The sequence below is a fragment of the Canis lupus genome, chromosome 3 (genome assembly GCF_003254725.2).
Source record: "Canis lupus dingo isolate Sandy chromosome 3, ASM325472v2, whole genome shotgun sequence".
Taxonomy (NCBI): Eukaryota; Metazoa; Chordata; class Mammalia; order Carnivora; family Canidae; genus Canis; species Canis lupus.
Genome location: NC_064245.1, coordinates 35,610,098 through 35,631,275, shown reverse-complemented (window position 1 = coordinate 35,631,275; position 21,178 = coordinate 35,610,098). Strand labels below are relative to the sequence as shown.

Genomic DNA, 21,178 nt, shown 5'->3' with positions numbered 1-21,178 from the left:
GAGTTCCAGCAGAGCTCATGGTATACACTCACATCAGGAGTATAGACGCTCTGCTGGCCCCTGGGATGGATGGGAATGGTAGGGCCTGGGGAGTCCACAGTACGAGTCGATAGAACAGCCAATAGTCTCCCTACACTTGGGTGGTGTTCCAACACCAACCAGTCAGTGCTTGGTGAGCTGTGTTTGGCCCCACCGCCTGCCCACATGGACTATGACTTATGGCCCTTAGGGGCTGCCTTCAATGGTGCCGAGGGCTCTCTCCAATGTGCCCCTGCCTACTACTCTCCCAAAGAAGTACTCTCCTGGGCATCTACCCTGTGTCTTTTAGAGGTGTTCCCACCATCGCTACCCTGGTTGGCCCTAGCTTCACCCACTGGCCTCGTGGAACCTGGCTGTTCGGACCTTGCCTCCTAGGGCATGGGGCTCCTGTGTGAAGGCATATACCCAGGACAGCCCTTGATTCAGTGTCTGGGGTGGCTCCTTCCTGTTTTGTGGGCAAAAGTCTTCTCTGCGCTAGCCTGAAGACCATGCAGGACAGGCCACAGGGACCCTGATAGCAGTCAGGTGCAGCCCCATGTCGTGTCCGTGGAGCTTGGCCCATGTCCCCCTCTCCTGTGAAAGGGCACTGGTCCTCCTTTGTGCGTGCCTCTCTCCTTCGTGACTGAGGCCATGCCCCTGTGCCAGGGCCACTATGTTGCGCCTGTGTCTGCCAATGGACGGGCCCTGCCTTGACCCCACAATGTGGATGCCTGTGAAGAACATACTGCATGTTGCTGTCCTCACTGAGGATCCCTGTCCCTGATGCAGGAGTCCCTTTTGAGGGCAGTGGTGAGATATTTTCCCTGCAGTGATGAGGACTCAACAAGGTGGACATGTAGAGGGCGTCTGATTGATGGCACCTGTTCCTGGAGGCCGTGCCCACTAAGCACAATAGCCAGGGACATTCCAGGTCCTTTGGCAGTAGTGCACCCTGAATTCCGTCGACTATTGCACTGGCTCTAGGTGGGGCATGGGAACCACTTGCCTAGGTCTGTTTTGCTTGCACCCCAAGAGCCATGTTGTCGAGTGAGCGGGATGGGTCACCTGGCCGACCTTCGCATAGCTACCTCACATCAGTAGACTTTGTGGAGGCCTGAGGCATGCAGCCAGCCCTGGAGGCCTAACAGCCTGCACCATGGTCATTGGTTTGCCCCATGATTACTGCGATTTCATGCTGCATCTGACCCCAACGGATTGACCTAGTCCACAACAACATCGCTTCGACAGTCGAAAGTGGATTTTTGGAGGAGAGTTGTTTTCCTGTGCGTTGCCAGAGGGCTTTGGACACGTGGTGTCTCAGGCCATTGTAACCTCCCCCCAGGGTCAATTGTGTCATTTCGTGCCATTGCATGGCAGGGTCTGAGGCCATGGATCCTTGTATGGGCTATGTGCTTTGTGGAGGTGAACTCCATACGTGAGCACCTGTGCCACGGCCACCCAGCCTGCCAGCCTACCCTGCACACGCACACATGCTCACACCTGCTAATAAACCCAAGAATCACACTGAAGCACACAGACTCTAACCCACCCACAGAGGGTCCCTCATACACAGGCACACACACACCCCACTCATGGAACATGGCCTTACCAGACACATTACCATGCACTCACACAGAAATTCCTAGACACACATGAGACAGGCATATCCCCATGCCTGGACTTACCATGGACAATGGCATCTCACCCATGTGCAGCTAGCCCTTTGGGATAGAGGGACAGCACAGGCAGATGCAAGGCATCCCCACGGAACTATTTGGAACGCTCTGGCCAGCTGAACACCTGGGTGCGTTTGTGATACCTTCGTGTGTTTTCTCCACCCTTCCACAGGTGCGGAGGCCAAGCCAGGCTTGCTGTCCGCCCAGAGAAGAAATCCTTCCTTTCCTTGCAGGTGCAATGGGTTATGGCAGGACCTATGGAAGATGATTGGTCTAGGGCGGGGAGCCTATGCATGGATGGCTATGCAGGTAAGCCTTTCGTTGCCTCAAATTGAGCAAATGGGCCTAGAAGGTCCTGGGCCAGTCTGCAGGCCTGCCACTTAGCTTGTGCCTCGTAGTGAGGGGCAATGGCTCCCTAAGAGGATTGCCTGTGACTCTTGCTCAGGGGCATAGCTCTGGATAGTCTCCAGGGTACTGGGGGATGCTGAGGCCACGGGGAATCCCCATGAGCCATCCAGCCTGCATGTTCAATTTGCCAGGCATTCCAGAAAGTGCTCAGATCGATGACGACTCCCTCAATCTGCATTTCTTGGAAAAGTTGAACAAAATGAGTGAGAACTCCCTACCGTCGTTCTGATCAAAACTGAAGTCCATACATTGTCTTCCCCAGGGAAGGTAGGAGTAGGGGACAGCTTCACCTTGGCCGTGCCTTTCACTCAACCACCACCAGCACCAGCACCACCACTTAAGGGCCTTGGGATCGGAGAGTCTCAGGGAATCCTGAGGGCCCAGGAGGTGTGTGCCCTCCTTGGGTGGGAGTCCACAGCATGGAGTCCATGGCATTGCTGGGCTTTGGCGGTGTGTTGGACAGCCAGTAGCCAAGAGGTAGGAGTCACATTGAGCATTGTTGGCACAGCCTTGAGAGCGTCTGTCCAGAGGAAGTCGGCAAGGCCAATGATTGAGGTAGATCTCCTGGCGGTATATGTGGAGCCACACTTTCAGGGCCGGGTGCTGTGTATTTGGAGATGGGCCTCCGATGGGCAAGCAGCGATATTTGCCCGCGTCCTCTGTCCCAGGTTTGACAATTGAGTGCTGCATAGGGATGCAGGAAGATGCCAAAAGCACCAGAAAGGACCACTGCCCTTGACAGCACCTGAATGTCTCTTAGGCCAGAGAGGCACACATACAAACACACACACATACACATACAGACACGCACACACCGCACATGCATGGTGATCTGGCAGAGCTCGTCCTACATGCTCAGGCCAGGAGTGTCAATGCTCTGCTGGCCAATGGCCTGCATGGGAATGGCAGGGCCTGGGGAGGACTGTAGGACCGGTGGTGCAGGCACTCAGAAGCCTCCATATACTTGGGTGGTGTTGTGACACTAACAGGTCAGTGCTTGGTGAGTGTTGTGAGGCCCTACTACCTACCCACCAGGGTGCGACTTATTGGCCCGAAGGGGACACGTGGGGATGGTGCCAAGGGCTCTGTCTGATGTGCCCCTAGCCACTACTTTCCCGAAGAAGGGCTCTCCCAGGTGTCTCCCCTGAGTCTGTGAGATGTATGCTGGCCATCCACCCTGGCCGGCTCTCACTTTGTCAGGTGGCCTTGCGGACCCTGGCCGTGGGGATCATGACTCCTGGAGCACAGGGCTCCTGTGTGAAGACTTCCAGCATGGGCGACCCTTGATTCAATGCCTGCGGTGGCACCTTCCTGTTTTGTGGGCACAAGACTTCTCTGGGCTAGCCTGTAGGCTGTGTGGGTAAGGCTCTGGTCCCCGATAGCAGTCAGGCACAGCCCTGTGTTGTGGCCATGGAGCTTGGCTCATGTCTTGCTCTCCTTGGGAAGGGCACTGGTCCTCCTTTGTGTATGCCACTCTCCTATGGGACTGTGGCCATGCCCCTATGTCAGAGCCACTGTGTTGTGCCTGTAACTCTGACAACAGGCCCTGTCTTGGGTCCCACAATGTGGATGCCTGTGACGAGCACACCACGTGTGGCTGTCCTCGCTGAGGATCCCAGTCCCCCTTTCGAGGGCAGCAGTGCGAGACTTTCCCTACAGTGATGAGGATTCAAGGACATGGACGTGGGCGAGGTAGCCCAAGTGATGGCATGTGTCCTGGAGGCTATGCCCATGAAGCACGCTGGCCATGGACACACCAGTTTCCTTGGCAGTAGCATGTCCTGCATTCCATTGGCTGTTTTACTGGCTCTCAGCAGGTCATGGGCACCGCTTGTTTAGGGCTGTTCCACCCACAGTCCAAGGGCCGTATGGTAGAGTGGGCACAACAGGTTGCCTGTCCTCATGGCGTCACCTCAGGCCTGTCTTCATGTGGTCACCTTGCCTCAATAGGGCTTTGTGGAGGCCTGGGGCCTCTAGCCAGCGCCCAAGGGCTGCCAGGCCTGCATGGGGGCTCCTTGCCTTGCCCTGTGGTTGCTGCGGTTTTGGGCAGCTCTCTGGCCCCTGGTCATCTAGCGAGGCACCTAGTCCACATCGACGTTACTTCAGTGGTCCTAAGTGGGTTTGTAGAGAAGAATCCGTGCGCTGTGCATTGCCAGAGGGCTTTGGATATGTAGTGTCTCAGGCCTTTGCAGCCTCCCTCAGGGACAAACGCATCATCTCATGCTTTTGCATGGCAGGGCGTGAGGCCAGGGTTCCACATACGGGCTATGCGCTTTTAAGTGATGACTTCCACATGTGAGCACCTCTGCTTCGGCCAGCTAGTCTGCCAGCCTGTCCTGCACACGCCCGCATGCACACACCTGCTAGTAAACACATAGATAACACTCATGCACACACACCCAAACACACCCATAGAGGGCCCCTCACTCACAGACTCATGCACACCCCCACTCACAGCACGTGGCATTTACCAGGCACATTGCTCATGGAAATTCCTTGACACACATGAAACAGGCACATTCCTGTGTGTGGGCTGACCTGGGCCTGTGGCATTTCACCCATGTGCAGCCAGTCCTGTGCCTGCCAGCACAGGCAGGTGCTAGGCTTCCACATGGATCTGTTCTTTCTGATCTCACCACCTGATCCTCTGGGTATGTTTATCATTTGTGAGTGCAATTTTCCCAAACTTTCAGGTGTTGTGTCATCGCCAGCCTCATTTCGGCTCAGAATAGAAAGCCTTGGAGGAGTGGAGTGAGGTTGGCCTCACCAGGTTAGCTGCCCAGGTTGGGCAGATTCCACATGGATCGGTAAGAAGGTAAACTTCTTTTGTCTTAGAGTGAGCCTTTGGGCAAGGAAATGTTGTGCTTTCCTGAGGGCCTTCTGACTGGTGTGTTATCCTGACATGTAGGGTTTAGCTCCCCAAGATGATATCCTGTTCCTCTTGCTCATAGTCATGTCCTTGGATTGTCTCCCAAGTCTAGAGGTCCCTGTGGTCATGCGTCCTTCCCAGGTTCTCCTTGATGTGGCAGGACAATAGGTCCTCCCAAGGGTGAGCATGTCTGCACAAATGGGCTGTCCCAGCCAGACCCCACAGGTGCTCATATCCATGATGACTCCCACATGTGCGTTCCTTGGAAAGCTGAACATAGTGAATGAGGAATCCTTTACTATTGTCCTCATGGAGGCTGAGGTCTAGCTCAAGATCCCAGCCAGGGAGATACAGAGAGGGACAGTTGCTGAGGTCAGGGTCACCCACAGCCTAGAGGAGGGTACACAGGGCTGGAAATTGGTCCTGAAGCAGAGCTGTTATTTGGGCACAGGGATACCCTGTCCCTGCCCCCAGGGGATGCCCTGGGTGGGGTAGCATGGGTGGCGCAGGGGCACCAGCACACCCTGCAGCCTGTGGAGGGCGAGTGGGACACAGGTCACCTGACTGTCTTCCACTGTTCTTGCTGCCTGTCAGCCTTAGAAATCTTCCTCCCAAGGTTTCTTTCCTTTTCTGCTGTAGGGTATCAAGTGTTGCATGGCTTAGGGAAGTGGTCTTTGCAGAGGACATACATTGTTTCCTCCATATCTTGTCAGTGGTTTGGCTCTGTACTTTGTGTTTTTTTGCTATGTTCTGTGGTCTTCAGGTTTCTGGTATTTTCCTGAGCCTGTTAGCCTTCCTGAGAGCCTTTAGTCATAGGTCCTTTCCTTTCCTCTTATTTCTTCACCCCCCCAAAAAAATTTCATCTTTTCACTCTATTTTCTTCTATACCCACTTTGTTAGAAGTATATGATAAAGGATGCTTTATTTTTGTTTTTTTATGCTACTTATGTTATAATATTTGCTATTTTCCTTCCTCTTCTTTTTCTGTGTATCCTCTATATTACTTGTGATGTATGTTTCTTTCTTTCATGACTCAGACCTGATATTGTCTATTAGAAATAGTGCACATTTCAGTGTTTCAGACTTTTTTTGTGTTTTCATTGTGTATTTCTGCTTCATATAATATTTTTATATGAGTGTGTTTCAAGTTCATTTTATCTTATCATTGATCTACCCCAATTATGTATTGTGAATGATTCAATGGAATTATATATTTTTATAGATTGGTTTTCATCAATCTCTTGGCATTAGAATTTTCCAGTACTTTTCTATATTTCTTTTTTATAAAGGAAGATATTGTGCCCTGCTTGTCATATTAATCGTGCTTTCAAATGGCTCTTGCCCTGTTCCGATGAGCCTAGTCTTTCACTTGATAATGCTCTTGTGCTACCATTTTTGGTCATTGCAATCTTATGGGTTTGTGGCCATATTCTTTTTTCAAGCATAATTCTTTTGAAACATACCTGAGATTGTCTGTCTAAAACATCAAGTTTGTAGTTGGAACAATATATACATTATGAGCTTTTTTGTTTGTTTCCATAGAAGGTAGAGGATTTTATTGAACGTGTATCTCTTATATTTAGCTCATACAACGTTTCACAATTCATGTCCCTGTACTATTAGTCACTAATCTTCAGATATATGATCAACTTCATGTGGATCAGTGCCTCCTACGGTAACAGAATCCTGAATGCTCACTGCCTACCAGGTATCACATTCTGATGGTCCATTTTATATTTGTTGTGGGATAAATGATGACTCCACAAAGGGATCTTGTTGGAACATGGACAGAGTGAATAATGAAAATCACTTCTGTGAGCTGAGATCCAGCCCATAGATCATACTAAGCAAAACTGTGGAGGGGAATTCAGCATGGTCAGCAAATGTTCCCAAAAAAGTATTATGGTAGTGGAAAAATAAAATGCTGGCATATGCTAGAGGAAACAAATTGTAGAAAGGTCTATATAACCAATTATGGGATGATATTACAATTCTCGGCTGCCAATATGTACATATATGTCATAAATAGACCTTGGGAAACCACTCCTTAAGTAATGAGTCCTATGAGAAATGTCTGTGACTACACTTGAGCTATTTAAGTATTTGAGCTACTGGAATTTTCTGAGTGATGATCAGTGTCTTTAGTGTGACTAGATTGTCAAAATACAAAGATATGAAATTTTACTTATCATTTTCTATTAAGTGGAACAATTGTATAGAAATTGAAAAGTAATAGGTGGAAAAATTAGAGAGGGTGACAAAACATGAGAGACTCCTAACTCTGGGAAATTAACAAAGGGTGGTGGAGGAGAAGGTAGGTGGAGGCGTGGGGTGACTGTGTCACGTGGGCTGAGGAGGGCCCTTGATGGGATGAGCACTGGATGTTATACTATATATTAGCAAATTGAACTTAATTTTTAAAAATTGAAAAGTAGATGCTCTATGTGAAATCTTCACGGACTATTTCAATTTTCTTTTCAATGCAGTCACTATGATTAGAACAATTGTTTACACATTGTTTTGTTTTTTATCCATAATATGAGCAAGAAATTTCATATGCTCTTCAACAATGTCTTTTATTACATGCTAAATATTTTTAGATGTGAGATGATTGTATTTAAAATTCTTCGATTCTTATTGTAGTAAGAGATGAAGAGGGACACTATATCATACTTAAAGGATCTATCCAAGAAGGGGTATTAACAATCATCCATATATATGCCCTGAATATGGGAGCTGCCAAATATATCAATCAATTAATAACCAAAGTTAAGACATACTTACATAATAATACACTTATACTTGGTGACTTCAATCTAGCGCTTTCTACACACGATAGGTCTTCTAAGCACAACATCTCCAAAGAAACAAGAGCTTTAAATGATACACTTGACCAGATGGATTTCACAGATATTTAGAGAACTTTATATCCAAACGCAACTGAATACACATTCTTCTCAAGTGCACGTGGAACTTTCTCCAGAATAGACCACATATTGGGTCACAAATTGGGTCTGAAGCGAACCAAAAGATTGGGATCGTCCCCTGCATATTCTCAGACCATAATGCCTCGAAATTAGTACTAAATCACAAGAAGAAGTTTTGAAGGATTTCAAACAGGGGGAGGTTAAGGACCATCCTGCTAAAAGATGAAAGGGTCAACCAGAAAATTAAGGAAGAATTAAAAAGATTCATGGAAACTAATGAGAGTGAAGATACAACAATTCAAAATCTATGGGAAAGAGTAAAAGCAGTCCTGAGGGGCAAATACATCACAATACAAGCATCCCTCCAAAAACTGGAAACAACTCAAATACAAAAGCTAACCTTACACCTAAAGGAGAAAAAACAGCAAATAGATCCTACACCCAGCAGAAGAAGAGAGTTAATGAAGATTCGAGCAGAACTCAATGAAATAGAGACCAGAAGAACTGTGGAATAGATCAACAAAACCAGGAGTTGGTTCTTTGAAAGAAATAATAAGATACATAAACCATTAGCCAGCCTTATTAAAAAGAAGAGAGAGAAGACTCAAATTAATAAAATCATGAATGAGAAAGGAGAGATCACTACCAACATCAAGGAAATGCAAACGATTTTAAAAACATTATGAACAGCTATACGCCAATAAATTAGGCAATCTAGAAGAAATGGACGCATTTCTGGAAAGCCACAAACTACCAAAACTGGAACTGGAAGAAATAGAAAACCTGAACAGGCCAATAACCATGGAGGAAATTGAAGCAGTCATCAAAAACCTCCCAAGTCCAGGGCCAGATGGCTTCCCAGGGGAATTCTATCAAATGTTTAAAGAAGAAACCATACCTATTCGACTAAAGCTGTTGGGAAAGATAGAAAGAGACGGAGTACTTCCAAACTCATTCTATGAGGCCAGCATCACCTTCATTCCAAAACCAGACAAAGACCCCACCAAAAAGGAGAATTATAGACCAATATCCCTGATGAACATGGATGCAAAAATTCTCAAGAAGATATTAGCCAATAGGATCCAACAGTACATTAAGAAGATTTTTCACCATGACCAAGTAGGATTTATCCCCAGGATGCAAGGCTGGTTCAACACTTTTAAAACAATCAGTGTGATTCATCATATCAGCAAGAGAAAAACCAAGAACCATATGATTCTCTCAAGAAATGGAGAGAAAGCATTTGACAAAATACAGCATCCATTCCTGATGAAAACTCTTCAGAGTGTAGGGATAGAGGGAACATTCCTCGACATCTTAAAAGTCATCTATGAAAAGCCCACAGCAAATATCATTCTCAATGGGGAAGCACTGGGAGCCTTTCCCCTAAGATCTGGAACACGACAGGGATGTCCACTCTCACCACTGCTATTCAACATAGTACTAGAAGTCCTAGCCTCAGCAATCAGGCAACAAAAAGAAATAAAAGGCATTCAAATTGGCAAAGAAGAAGTCAAACTCTCCCTCTTGGCCGATGACATGATACTCTACATAGAAAACCCAAAAGCCTCCACCCCAAGATTGCTAGAACTCATACAGCAATTTGGTAGCGTGGCAGGATACAAAATCAATGTCCAGAAATCAGTGGCATTTCTCTACACTAGCAATGAGACCTAAGAAAGAGAAATTAAGGAGTCAATCCCATTTACAATTGCACCCAAAAGCATGATATCTAGGCATAAACCTAACCAAAGAGGTAAAGGATCTATACCCTAAAAACTATGGAACACTTCTGAAAGAAATTGAGGAAGACACAAAGAGATGGAAAAATACTCCATGCTCATGGATCGGAAGAATTAATATAGTGAAAATGTCAGTTACCCAGGGCAATGTACACGTTTAATGTAATCCCTATCAAAATACCATGGACTTTCTTCAGAGAGTTAGAACAAATTATTTTAAGATTTGTGTGGAATCAGAAAAGACCCTGAATAGCCAGGGGAATTTAAAAAAGAAAACCATATCTGGGGGCATCACAATGCCAGATTTCAGGTTGTACTACAAAGCTGTGGTCATCAAGACAGTGTGGTACTGGCACAGAAGCAGACCCATAGATCAATGGAACAGAATAGAGAACCCAGAAGTGGACCCTGAACTTTATGGTCTACTAATATTCGATAAAAGAGGAAAGACTATCCACTGGAAAAAAATAGTGAAAGGGAATAAAGGGGAAAGGAGAAAAAATGAGTGGGAAATATCAGAAAGGGAGACAGAACATGAAAGACTCCTAACTCTGGGAAACGAATTAGGGATGGTGGAAGGGGAGGTGGGCGGGCGATGGGGGTGACTGGGTGGCGGGCACTGAGGTGGGCACTTGATGGGATGAGCACTGTGTGTTATTCTATATGTTTGCAAATTGAACACCAATAAAAATAAATTTATTAAAAATAAAACAAATGCAGAAAAAATAAATAATAATCTTCGATTCTTACATGAATTTCATTGACCACTTTCATGTATCATCAGTGAGCTTCTAATGTGTTTAGAGAGACACCCTCGATATAATACATGATTTTACAGTGAGTGTGCTGGGGAAATTTTGATACAAATATCAGGAACAATTATTTCTGTACTACTTCATCAAAATTGTGAGTATAATCATTCTTTTCATCACATGGTTGAATGAATATCCATTATCAATTCTTATAAGTTTTTATAACTAAATATTCCACTAGGAAAATTTTGTTTCACAACTTCTCTAATTTTCTATATACTTTGTAGACTAGTTGTAGAATTAGAATTCCATGGATTATCATCACCAATGAAGTGCTCCCTTATTTGGAATGAAACAAAACTCCTGATATAAAACACATTTTATAGCAAATTTAGTGTCTCTTATGTCTTTGAGTAAGACAAACAAATGGTAATTTTAGAGTTTTCATTCCTGTGAATGTTTTAGGGTGTATTTTAATTAGATTGATGACACAGTCACGGGAAGTAGAATAACTTTTTTTTTCTTACTGAGGACAATTTTCTAGACATAGAGTAAAGGATTTAGGTAGATGGTACATGAAACACTTTTTAAATAAAAAAAATAAATATCCCATTCTTGGTATTCAAAATAGATTTCACTAGCCAATATATATTCAGCCAATTTTATATGTATTTAAAGGTAGATTATATAGTCATAATGAATGACACTGAGGGAAATAATTGGGGAAACTTTGACACCAGTGTCTTCTACATAAAAAATGACTTCCTATGCTACTCTACTTTAAGGAGTAATTATAATTTTCTTTTCATGTAGGTTATCATCTGCATATCTATAGTTAATTCCTTGTAGCCTGTTAATTGTAAATATTTGATCAAGAAGTTTTTTCTTTTTTAACTTCCCTAACTTCCCCCAAGTCATTGACTGGAAATGACAGTGAAATTGCTTCAAATTGGGAGAGCGGACCCCAGAGAGCCCTGAGCAGCCCCACCGCCGCCGCCGGCCTAGTTACCATCACACCCCGGGAATAGCCGCAGCTGCCGCCCGGCCCCAGTCACCATCACCGCAACCATGAGCAGCGAGGCCGAGACCCAGCAGCCGCCCGCCGCCCCCCCCGCCGCCCCCGCCGCCCCCGCCCTCAGCGCCGCCGACACCAAGCCCGGCACCACGGGCAGCGGCGCAGGGAGCGGCGGCCCGGGCGGCCTCACATCGGCGGCGCCTGCCGGCGGGGACAAGAAGGTCATCGCAACGAAGGTTTTGGGAACAGTAAAATGGTTCAATGTAAGAAACGGATATGGTTTCATCAACAGGAATGACACCAAGGAAGATGTATTTGTACACCAGACTGCCATAAAGAAGAATAACCCCAGGAAGTACCTTCGCAGTGTAGGAGATGGAGAGACTGTGGAGTTTGATGTTGTTGAAGGAGAAAAGGGTGCGGAGGCAGCAAATGTTACAGGCCCTGGTGGAGTTCCAGTGCAAGGCAGTAAATATGCAGCAGACCGTAACCATTATAGACGCTATCCACGTCGCAGGGGTCCTCCACGCAATTACCAGCAGAATTACCAGAATAGTGAGAGTGGGGAGAAGAACGAGGGATCGGAAAGTGCTCCCGAAGGCCAGGCCCAACAGCGCCGGCCCTACCGCAGGCGACGGTTCCCACCTTACTACATGCGGAGACCCTACGGGCGTCGACCACAGTATTCCAACCCTCCTGTGCAGGGAGAAGTGATGGAAGGTGCTGACAACCAGGGTGCAGGAGAACAAGGTAGACCAGTGAGACAGAATATGTATCGAGGTTATAGACCACGATTCCGTAGGGGTCCTCCTCGCCAAAGACAGCCTAGAGAGGATGGAAATGAGGAAGATAAGGAAAATCAAGGAGATGAGACCCAAGGTCAGCAGCCACCTCAACGTCGGTACCGCCGCAACTTCAATTACCGACGCAGACGCCCAGAAAACCCTAAACCACAAGATGGCAAAGAGACAAAAGCAGCCGATCCACCAGCTGAGAATTCGTCCGCTCCCGAGGCTGAGCAGGGCGGGGCTGAGTAAATGCCGGCTTACCATCTCTACCATCATCCGGTTTAGTCATCCAACATGAAGAAATGAAGATGAAATTCCAGCAATAAGAAATGAACAAAAGATTGGAGCTGAAGACCTTAAGTGCTTGCTTTTTGCCCATTGACCAGATAAATAGAACTATCTGCATTATCTATGCAGCATGGGGTTTTTATTATTTTTACCTAAAGACGTCTCTTTTTGGTAATGATAAACGTGTTTTTAAAAAAAAAAAAAAAAAAGCCTGGTTTTTCTCAATACACCTTTAAAGGTTTTTAAATTGTTTCATATCTGGTCAAGATGAGATTTTTAAGAACCTCATTTTTAATTTGTAATAAAAGTTTACAACTTGATTTTTTCAAAAAAGTCAACAAACGGCAAGCACCCGTTAATAAAGGTCTTAAATAATAAAAAAAAAAAAAAAAAAAAAAGAAATTGCTTGAAATTGTTCCTGCCACTTCATGGGAAGTTCTAATGTTACTTATTAGTACAAATTTCCTTATCTGGAAATGATCAGAACACTGATTTCCAAAGGTAACATTACAGTTTTTAATAAATGTATTTTTCATGGGCCACTCTTCTTTATTTTTTTAAGTTTTTATTTAAATTCCAGTTAGTTAACATATAGTATAATACGAGTTTCAGGTGTACAATATAGTAATTCACCAGTTCCATACAATACCCATTGCTCACCACAGCAAGTGCACTCTTTTTTTTTTTTAACTAGTTAATAATACAACTGGTTGTACGAAAGTCTATGAAACCAACCAGTGTGAGGTTTAATGTGGAGTTGGGAGGCCCAGGTGGCTCAGTGGTTAAGTGCCTGCCTTTGGCCCACAGAGTGATTCTGGAGTCTCAGAATTGAGTCCTACATCGGGCTTCCTGCATGGAGCCTGCTTCTCCCTCTACCTATGACTCTGCCTCTCTCTGTGTGTTTCTCATGAATAAATAAATAAAATCTTTAAAAAATAATAATTTGTGGAATCAAATCTTAGGCTTCTGTCTCATTTATTTCCAGGAATAATATCAGAAAAAAACCCTAGTAGAGTTAGTATATCTTATGTGCAGGTACATGATGAACCATCCAGTCTTTTCCATGATTGACAAATGGACATATATACATCTCATATTTCCCTACTTTTACTTTATTTTCACAGGTCAATATGAACTAAAACCTTGATTTCATATGAATAAAAAAATTATCCCTTTTTCTTGAGGTGATAAGGAAGAAAGTATTGCAAATAATTGTATCATCTAATCCTCAAGAGCCAGTAGGAATTCTACCATCTGTAATCGTTTTGTCTTGAAGATACTGACATTTCTCTTAACATGCTATAGCAGTCCAATTACAATAAGACTCTGGCTGGGCTAGTCAGCCGTGAGGCCAGATCATTATCTATGATGACTGGTCTCCATGAGTAAATACTATGAGTTAGTGTGTCCCAGGGCGAAATAATCTGAAGTACTCAGTGCCGCCACATCTGTCAGGATCAATATTTTTTAAAAGATTTTATTTATTTATTTATTTATTTATTTATTTGAGACAGAGAGAGAGAGAGGCAGAGACACAGGCAGAGGGAGAAGCAGGCTCCATGCAGGGAGCCTGACATGGGACCCAATCCTAGGTCTCCAGGATCACGCCCTGGGCTGAAGGTGGTGTTACCGCTGAGCCACCCAGGCTGCCCAGGATCAATATTTTTTTTTAAAGAAATGTGCCTGGATCAATGATTCTCATTTATAATCTGAGCAAAATGAGTGACAAAGTGACTTCTGTGAACTGAGGTCCAGCACAAGAGATCATGCTAGGCAAAAATGTGGAGGAGGGTTTAGTTTGGTCAGCTGATATGACTAATAGGGGATACAGTAATTGAATTTTATCTTGATTACATATATTAAGGTAATAAATCCTACAAAATACCAATTTCTGATTTAGGGATGACATGGCAAATCTTTGAGTGCTTGGCTGGCAGGATGCATACATTCATAGTAACCACACCCTGGAGAACCAGAACATAAGGAGAGAGACCAATGGTAAATGGTTATGCCTACCTTTAAGGCATTTATACATTTTTCTTACATGCAAAAATCTTTAGAGCAAGAAACAGTTGATTGAGACCAACTAGGTAATTAATGTAAAGGATATGAATCTTTACTTATTTATCTCTTAAGTAAAAGAAACATAGAAATTAAAGAGTAGTTTCTAATCAAAATGTCTTTTTTTAAGGTATTTATTTATTTATTTATTTATTTATTTATTTATGATAGTCACAGAGAGAGAGAGAGGCAGAGACACAGGCAGAGGGAGAAGCAGGCTCCATGCACCGGGAGCCTGACGTGGGATTCGATCCCGGGTCTCCAGGATCGCGCCCTGGGCCAAAGGCAGGCGCCAAACCGCTGCGCCACCCAGGGATCCCTAATCAAAATGTCTTAAAGGATATTTTAATTTCCTTGCTGGTAAAGTCATAAGATTTAGAACACTATTTTTCCCCTGTCACCTAAACAGAAATGCTCTAGGCATTTGAGCTATGGACCCAAGTGGATGCTGAACTAAACATTTTCAATTGTAATATGATTATATTTCCAATTCTTGGTGTTTTAGGTAGATTTGATAGCCTAATATTCATATTTTGTTAGTGGATTTCATAGTTAGTGTTGAAGGGGAGATCCTAGTTTCAACATCCAATGCTGATGGAGGCCGTTTGAAAAATCTTTGAGACCAAGATCTTGTTTCAAGTAGTGAACATAATTTTTCTTGTTATTTAGAGAATCAAATGAATACCTTTGGTTTATTTCTTATAACTTTTTATTAGTAAACTTTCAATTATAGTGGTTTGGTTTGTCAAGTTTCCTAATTTCTTGGTATATTTTGTAGATTAGAAGTGATATTGGAATTGGTTGGAATTTCTACCACTGCTCCAATGAACTACTGATTTTGTTATTGTTGTCAGTTCTTTTCTATGGGAATAATCAACAGTGCACTCCAGAGGTAACATTGCAACTTTAAAAAAATATATTATTTAGATTATTTCTATTATATATCTTTGGCAAACAAGATTATACATGATTTTGAATAGTCTCTTAATCCAAACAATGTAAGGCCTTTATAATCTAGGTCATCTGAGGTTTCTATGTACTTTTCCTACAGAATTTGTATGCTTCCTCTTTTAAATAACATCAGAAGAGCCGACTTGAAAATATTATTACGATATACTTATACATAATCAATCTCTTGTATTGTGCATGATACAGATGGACATGTATAATTCTCATCTTTCCACAATTTTATTCTATGCTAACATCAACATGGACTAAGATCTTGGTTTCATATAAAAGCTTTAATTTCTTCCCTTTAAGACATAAAATGAAGGAGAGTTTTGGGAAGAATTCTGTATCCCCTCCTCATGGGCCAGTGGGAAATTTTACACTGATAAGCATTTTTTACTGAAGACTGTAACATTCCTCTCAGGGAATTATAACACTCTAATGACAAGATTTTGGCTAAGCTAGTCAGCCATAGGCTGAGTTCTTGACTGTAGTGACTAGTCTCCATAATTGAATAGTATGGTTCAGTGTATCCTAGTGAGACAGAATCCTGAGTGCTCAATGTCTGCCATATATTCAGGATTAAAACTCCTTTTGCAAATGTAGTTCGATCAATGTGGTTTCAAAAATGGGTCTTATCGAAATCTGAACAAAATGAATGACAAAGTCATTTCTGTAAGCTAAGGTCCAGCACAAGGACCACGATGCTAGGCAAAAAATGTGAATGAGAATTCAATTTGGTCAGCAAGTGGTACCAAACAAAAAGGACTATGGCATTGGAAAACTAGCATGTTGGCAAATACTAGAAGTATATTATACCAAGGCTATAAATAACCATTGTGGAATGACATGGCAACTCTGAGTACTTGATTGGTGGCCTTCATTTTTTTTTTTTTAATAGGACATTCTTCATTGTAGGAAGTCTGGGTGCTTTTTTTTATTATTGGAGTTCAATTTGCCAACATACAGAATATCACCCAGTGCTCATCCCATCAAGTGCCCCCCTCAGTGCCCGTCACCCAGTCACCCCAACCCCCTGCCCACCTCCCTTTCCATCACCCCTTGTTCGTTTCCCAGAGTTAGGAGACTTCTCATGTTCTGTCTCCCTCTCTGATATTTCCAACTCATTTTCTCTCCTTTCCCCTTTATTCCCTTTCACTATTTTTTATATTCCCCAAATGAATGAGACCCTATAATGTTTGTGCTTCTCTGATTGACTTATTTCACTCAGCATAATACCCTCCAGTTCCATCCACGTCAAAGCAAATGGTGGGTATGTGTCATTTCTAATGGCTGAGTAATAGTCCATTGTATACATATACCACATCTTCTTTATCCATTCATCTTTCGATGGACACCAAGGCTCCTTCCACAGTTTGGCTATTGTGGACATTGCTGCTAGAAACATCGGGGTGCAGGTGTCCCGGTGTTTCACTGCATCTGTATCTTTGGGGTAAATCCCCAGCAGTGCAATTGCTGGGTCATAGGGCAGATCTATTTTTAACTCTTTGAGGAACCTCCACACAGTTTTCCACATTGGCTGCACCAGTTCACATACCCACCAACAGTGCAAGAGGTTTCCCCTTTCTCCACATCCTCTCCTACATTGTTTCCTGCCTTGTTAATTTTCCCCATTCTCACCAGTAGGAAGTGGTATCTCATTGTGGTTAAAAGCCATCTATGAAAAGCCCACAGCAAATATCATTCTTAATGGGGAAGCACTGGGAGCCTTGCCCCTAAGATCAGGAACCAGATAGGGATGTCCACTCTCACCACTGCTATTCAACATAGTACTAGAAGTCCTAGCCTCAGCAATCAGGCAACAAGAAGAAATAAAAGGCATTCAGATTGGCAAAGAAGAAGTCAAACTCTTCCTCTTTGCAGAGGTAAGAGGGCCTTCATACACCCACAGCAAACAGACTGGAGAACTGGCACATGAGTGGTGAACACTGTGGGAAATGGTTGCGCTTATTCTTGAGCCATTCATATCATTTCCTTAATCACAGTAATTTGTGAGATCCTACTCAAAAATAGTATTATTATATACTTATGGTATTCAATAGTCAGAAATAAATCAGTTTTTGCTTGTCATTTATCTCTTAAATATAAGAAGTGTGGGGAAATTGAAGAGTAAGTAGATCATATTTATTGGGTGATCTTATTATGTGTTTTCATTTGTTAGCTCAGTTTCAAGATTAGAACTTTTTTCATGTCACTTAGGGAGAAATTTTCTAGATATTTGATGTTGATTTAAATTAGATATTTCATTAAACATTTTAACATAAAATGATTAAAGTTCCAATTCTTGGAATTTTATGTTGATGTGATTGCTTAACACTCATATTCCATCAATGGGTTTATGTATATAAAGCTAAGTTACAATTTTAGCGAGTAATGCTGGGGGGAGGTGGGCTTTGCATCAACTTTGAGACCAAGGTCATACAAAATTTGATTTTCTATACTACTTTTTTTTCTGAGGATAAAGCATAATTTTTTAAAATTAGATACATAGTCAAGGGAGTATCTATGGTTAATTCTTTAAATATCTATTATTAGTAAGCACTCAACTGGAAAGGTTTTGTTTCACAACTTTTAAATTTTCCTCTATGTTTTTGTGGGACGGAAGTGATTTTTTGAATTGTGTGGAATATTCATCACCATAGCAAAGAAGTGTTGATTTTATTGGATTTTTTTTTCTGTTCCTTTTCTCGGAATGGAACAAAATAATGCACTCCAAGTTTAATAACCAATTTTAAATAAATATACTTTTATGGCTTACTTTTTTATATTTTTCTGTAGACAAGTAGATCATTGGTTTGGTGAAATATCTGTTAATCCAAACAGTGTGAGCTATTAATTATCTGGTGAGCTATCCAATATTTTGTCTTTTTTATTTCCAGGATTTTTGTGGCTTCTGTCTTTGAATAACAACAGAAGCATCCTAATAAAGTAATATGAATTCATTTGATGTAAAGTTATATCATAATCCCTGCTGTGTTGTGCATGTTTGTCAAATAGACATATATACGTCACATTTTCCATATTTTACTCTATTTCCATAGGTTAACATGAACCACTAGTTGGCCCTCATGTGAATTTATTCCTTTTTCTTGAAAGAATTCCAGTAGGAATTGCGACATCAATAAGCATTTTGTCCTGAAAATACTAGAATTCCTGTTAGGACATTCTAACATTGATATGACAGTGAAACTGTACTAATCAATTGTGGAGCTGAGTCATTGACTGATGACTCCATGTCACCATGTCTCCATGATTAAATAGTATGGATCAGTGTGTCCCAGGGACACAGACCTGGAATTCTTACTTAGTGTCTGCCATATATCTTAGGATCTATATCCCTTTCATAAATGTGACTGAATCAATGATGAACTTATTGCAAGATACATCCATGAAGACAAGAGAAACAAAAGCAAAAATGAACTATTGGGACCTCATCAAGATAAGAAGCTTTTGCACAGTAAAAGAAACAGTCAACAAAACTAAAAGACAACCTACCTAATGGGAGAAGATATTTCCAAATGACATATCAGATAAAGGACTAGTATCCAAGATCTATAAAGAACTTATTAAACTCAACAGCAAAGAAACAATCCAAACAGGAAATGGGCAAAAGACATGAACAGAAATCTAACATAGGAAGACATAGACATGACCAACAAGCACATGAGGAAATGCTCCGCATCACTTGCCATCAGGGAAATACAAATCAAAACCACAGTGAGATACCACCTCACACCAGTGAGAATGGGGAAAATTAACAAGGCAGAAAGCAACAAATGTTGGAGGGTATGTGGAGAAAGGGGAACCCTCTTGCACTGTTGGTGGGAATGTGAATTGGTATAGCCACTCTGGAAAACTGTGTGGAGGTTCCTCAAAGTTAAAAATAGGTGTGCCCTACGACCCAGCAATTGCACTGCTGGGGATTTACCTCAAAGATACAGATGCAATGAACTGCCGGGACACCTGCACCCGGATGTTTCTAGCAGCAATGTCCACAATAGCCAAACTGTGGAAGGAGCCTCAGTGTCCATCGAAAGATGAATGGATAAAGAAGATGTGGTATATATATATATATATATATATATATATATATATATATATATATATATAATGGAATATTACTCAGCCATTAGAAATGACAAATACCCACCATTTGCTTCAATGTGGATGGAACTGGAGAGTATTATGCTGAGTGAAATAAGTCAATTGGAGAAAGACAATCATTATAGGGTCTCATTCATTTGGGGAATATAAAAAATAGTGAAAGGGAATAAAGGGGAAAGGAGAAAAAATGAGTTGGAAATATCAGAAAGGGAGACAGAACAGGAGAGACTCCTAATTCTGGGAAATGAACTAGGGGTGGTAGAAATGAGGTGGGCGGGGGGTTGGGGTGACTGGGTGACGGGAACTGAGGGGGCTACTTGATGGGATGAGCACTGGGTTTATTCTATATGTTGGCAAATTGAACACCAATAAAAAATAAATTTATAAAAAGAATAAAAATAAAAAATGAATATCACTGGAATCTGAAAAAAAGTGACAGAATCAGTTCTGTGAGCTAAAGTCTGCCAAAAGACCTTATGAGGCAAAAAATATGGGTAAAGTTCAGTTATTCAGGTAGTCGTACCAACCAGATATGTGGTATTTGAAACCTTAATTATATACATTAAGAGAAATGAATTGTAGACATCTATAAATATCTGAATTAGGAATGATGTGGTAATTCTTTGAGTGCTTGGCTGGCAGCATGCATACACTTAATCAAACACTGGGGAAACAGCACATGGGTATTTGAGACTGATGAGTTATATGTTTGTCTACCCTTAAGTTGTTCATGGGATTTCCTTAGATGCTGCAATCTTTTGAGTGAGGCTTAGTCCAATGAGGTCAATTAGAGAATTCAAAACATATTAAAAGCCATCAGATACTAATTAGCTTTTGGATAAAGGAAATATAGTGGAAACTGAATAATGGTTTATATTTATGGACTGTCTCAGAGAGTGTTTTAATTTGCTTGTTAATCCAGTCACAGTAATTCATACCGTGTTTTTTCTTGTCACCCAAGAGAAATTTTCTAGGCATTTGTGCAATGGATTCAAATATATACTGCACTAAATATTTTTAACTGTGAAATTATTACATTTATAAATCTTGAAATTGTATTGGTTAATATTCATATTCCTTCAGTCTCTTCATTTCTGCTTAAAGGAAGATCCTAATTTTAATGAATGATGCTAAGTATTCTTAGGAGAAATTTTGACTAAGTATTAAAACAAATGATTTTCCATACCATTATATTTCATGAAAAAAAGTATATATATTTTTTCTTGTCATATAGGTGGTCATAATTGCTTTATAACCCCTTATCAGTAAACATTGAATTAGAAAGTTTTTCTTCCTTAGCTCCTCTGACTGTCCCTGTGGTTTATAGGTTGGAAGTAAGATTGCAGTTGCATGGAATTCTTGCCACATCCCAAGAATAGCTGATTTTGTCACATTTACCAGCTCCCTTATCTGTGAAGAAACAATGATGTACTCACAAGGTAATACCTATTTTTTATAAACTTTTTCCTGGGTTATATTATTATTTATTTAGGTAATCAGGAATTAATTAGTGTTATATGGAGTCTGTCAATTTAAACAGTGTGAAGCTTTAATAATCTCG

General features: G+C 42.1%; 1 protein-coding gene and 2 non-coding genes across 3 annotated transcripts; all 3 read left to right on the top strand.

The window, feature by feature from the left end:
* The first annotated feature begins 2,251 nt into the window (after positions 1 to 2,251).
* Positions 2,252 to 2,346, top strand: LOC118354381 (small nucleolar RNA SNORD116). Its single transcript, XR_004814810.1, has one exon. It is a non-coding gene; the product is annotated as a small nucleolar RNA SNORD116 (small nucleolar RNA).
* A 2,856-nt stretch (positions 2,347 to 5,202) lies between these two features.
* On the top strand, positions 5,203 to 5,296 carry LOC118354382 (small nucleolar RNA SNORD116). The gene has a single exon (XR_004814811.1). It is a non-coding gene; the product is annotated as a small nucleolar RNA SNORD116 (small nucleolar RNA).
* Positions 5,297 to 11,355: 6,059 nt separating this feature from the next.
* On the top strand, positions 11,356 to 12,631 carry LOC112653608 (Y-box-binding protein 1-like). Its single transcript, XM_035714410.2, has one exon. The coding sequence runs from the start codon at positions 11,461 to 11,463 to the stop codon at positions 12,442 to 12,444; it is 984 nt and encodes a 327-aa protein (XP_035570303.1). The 5' UTR covers positions 11,356 to 11,460; the 3' UTR covers positions 12,445 to 12,631.
* Positions 12,632 to 21,178: the final 8,547 nt, after the last annotated feature.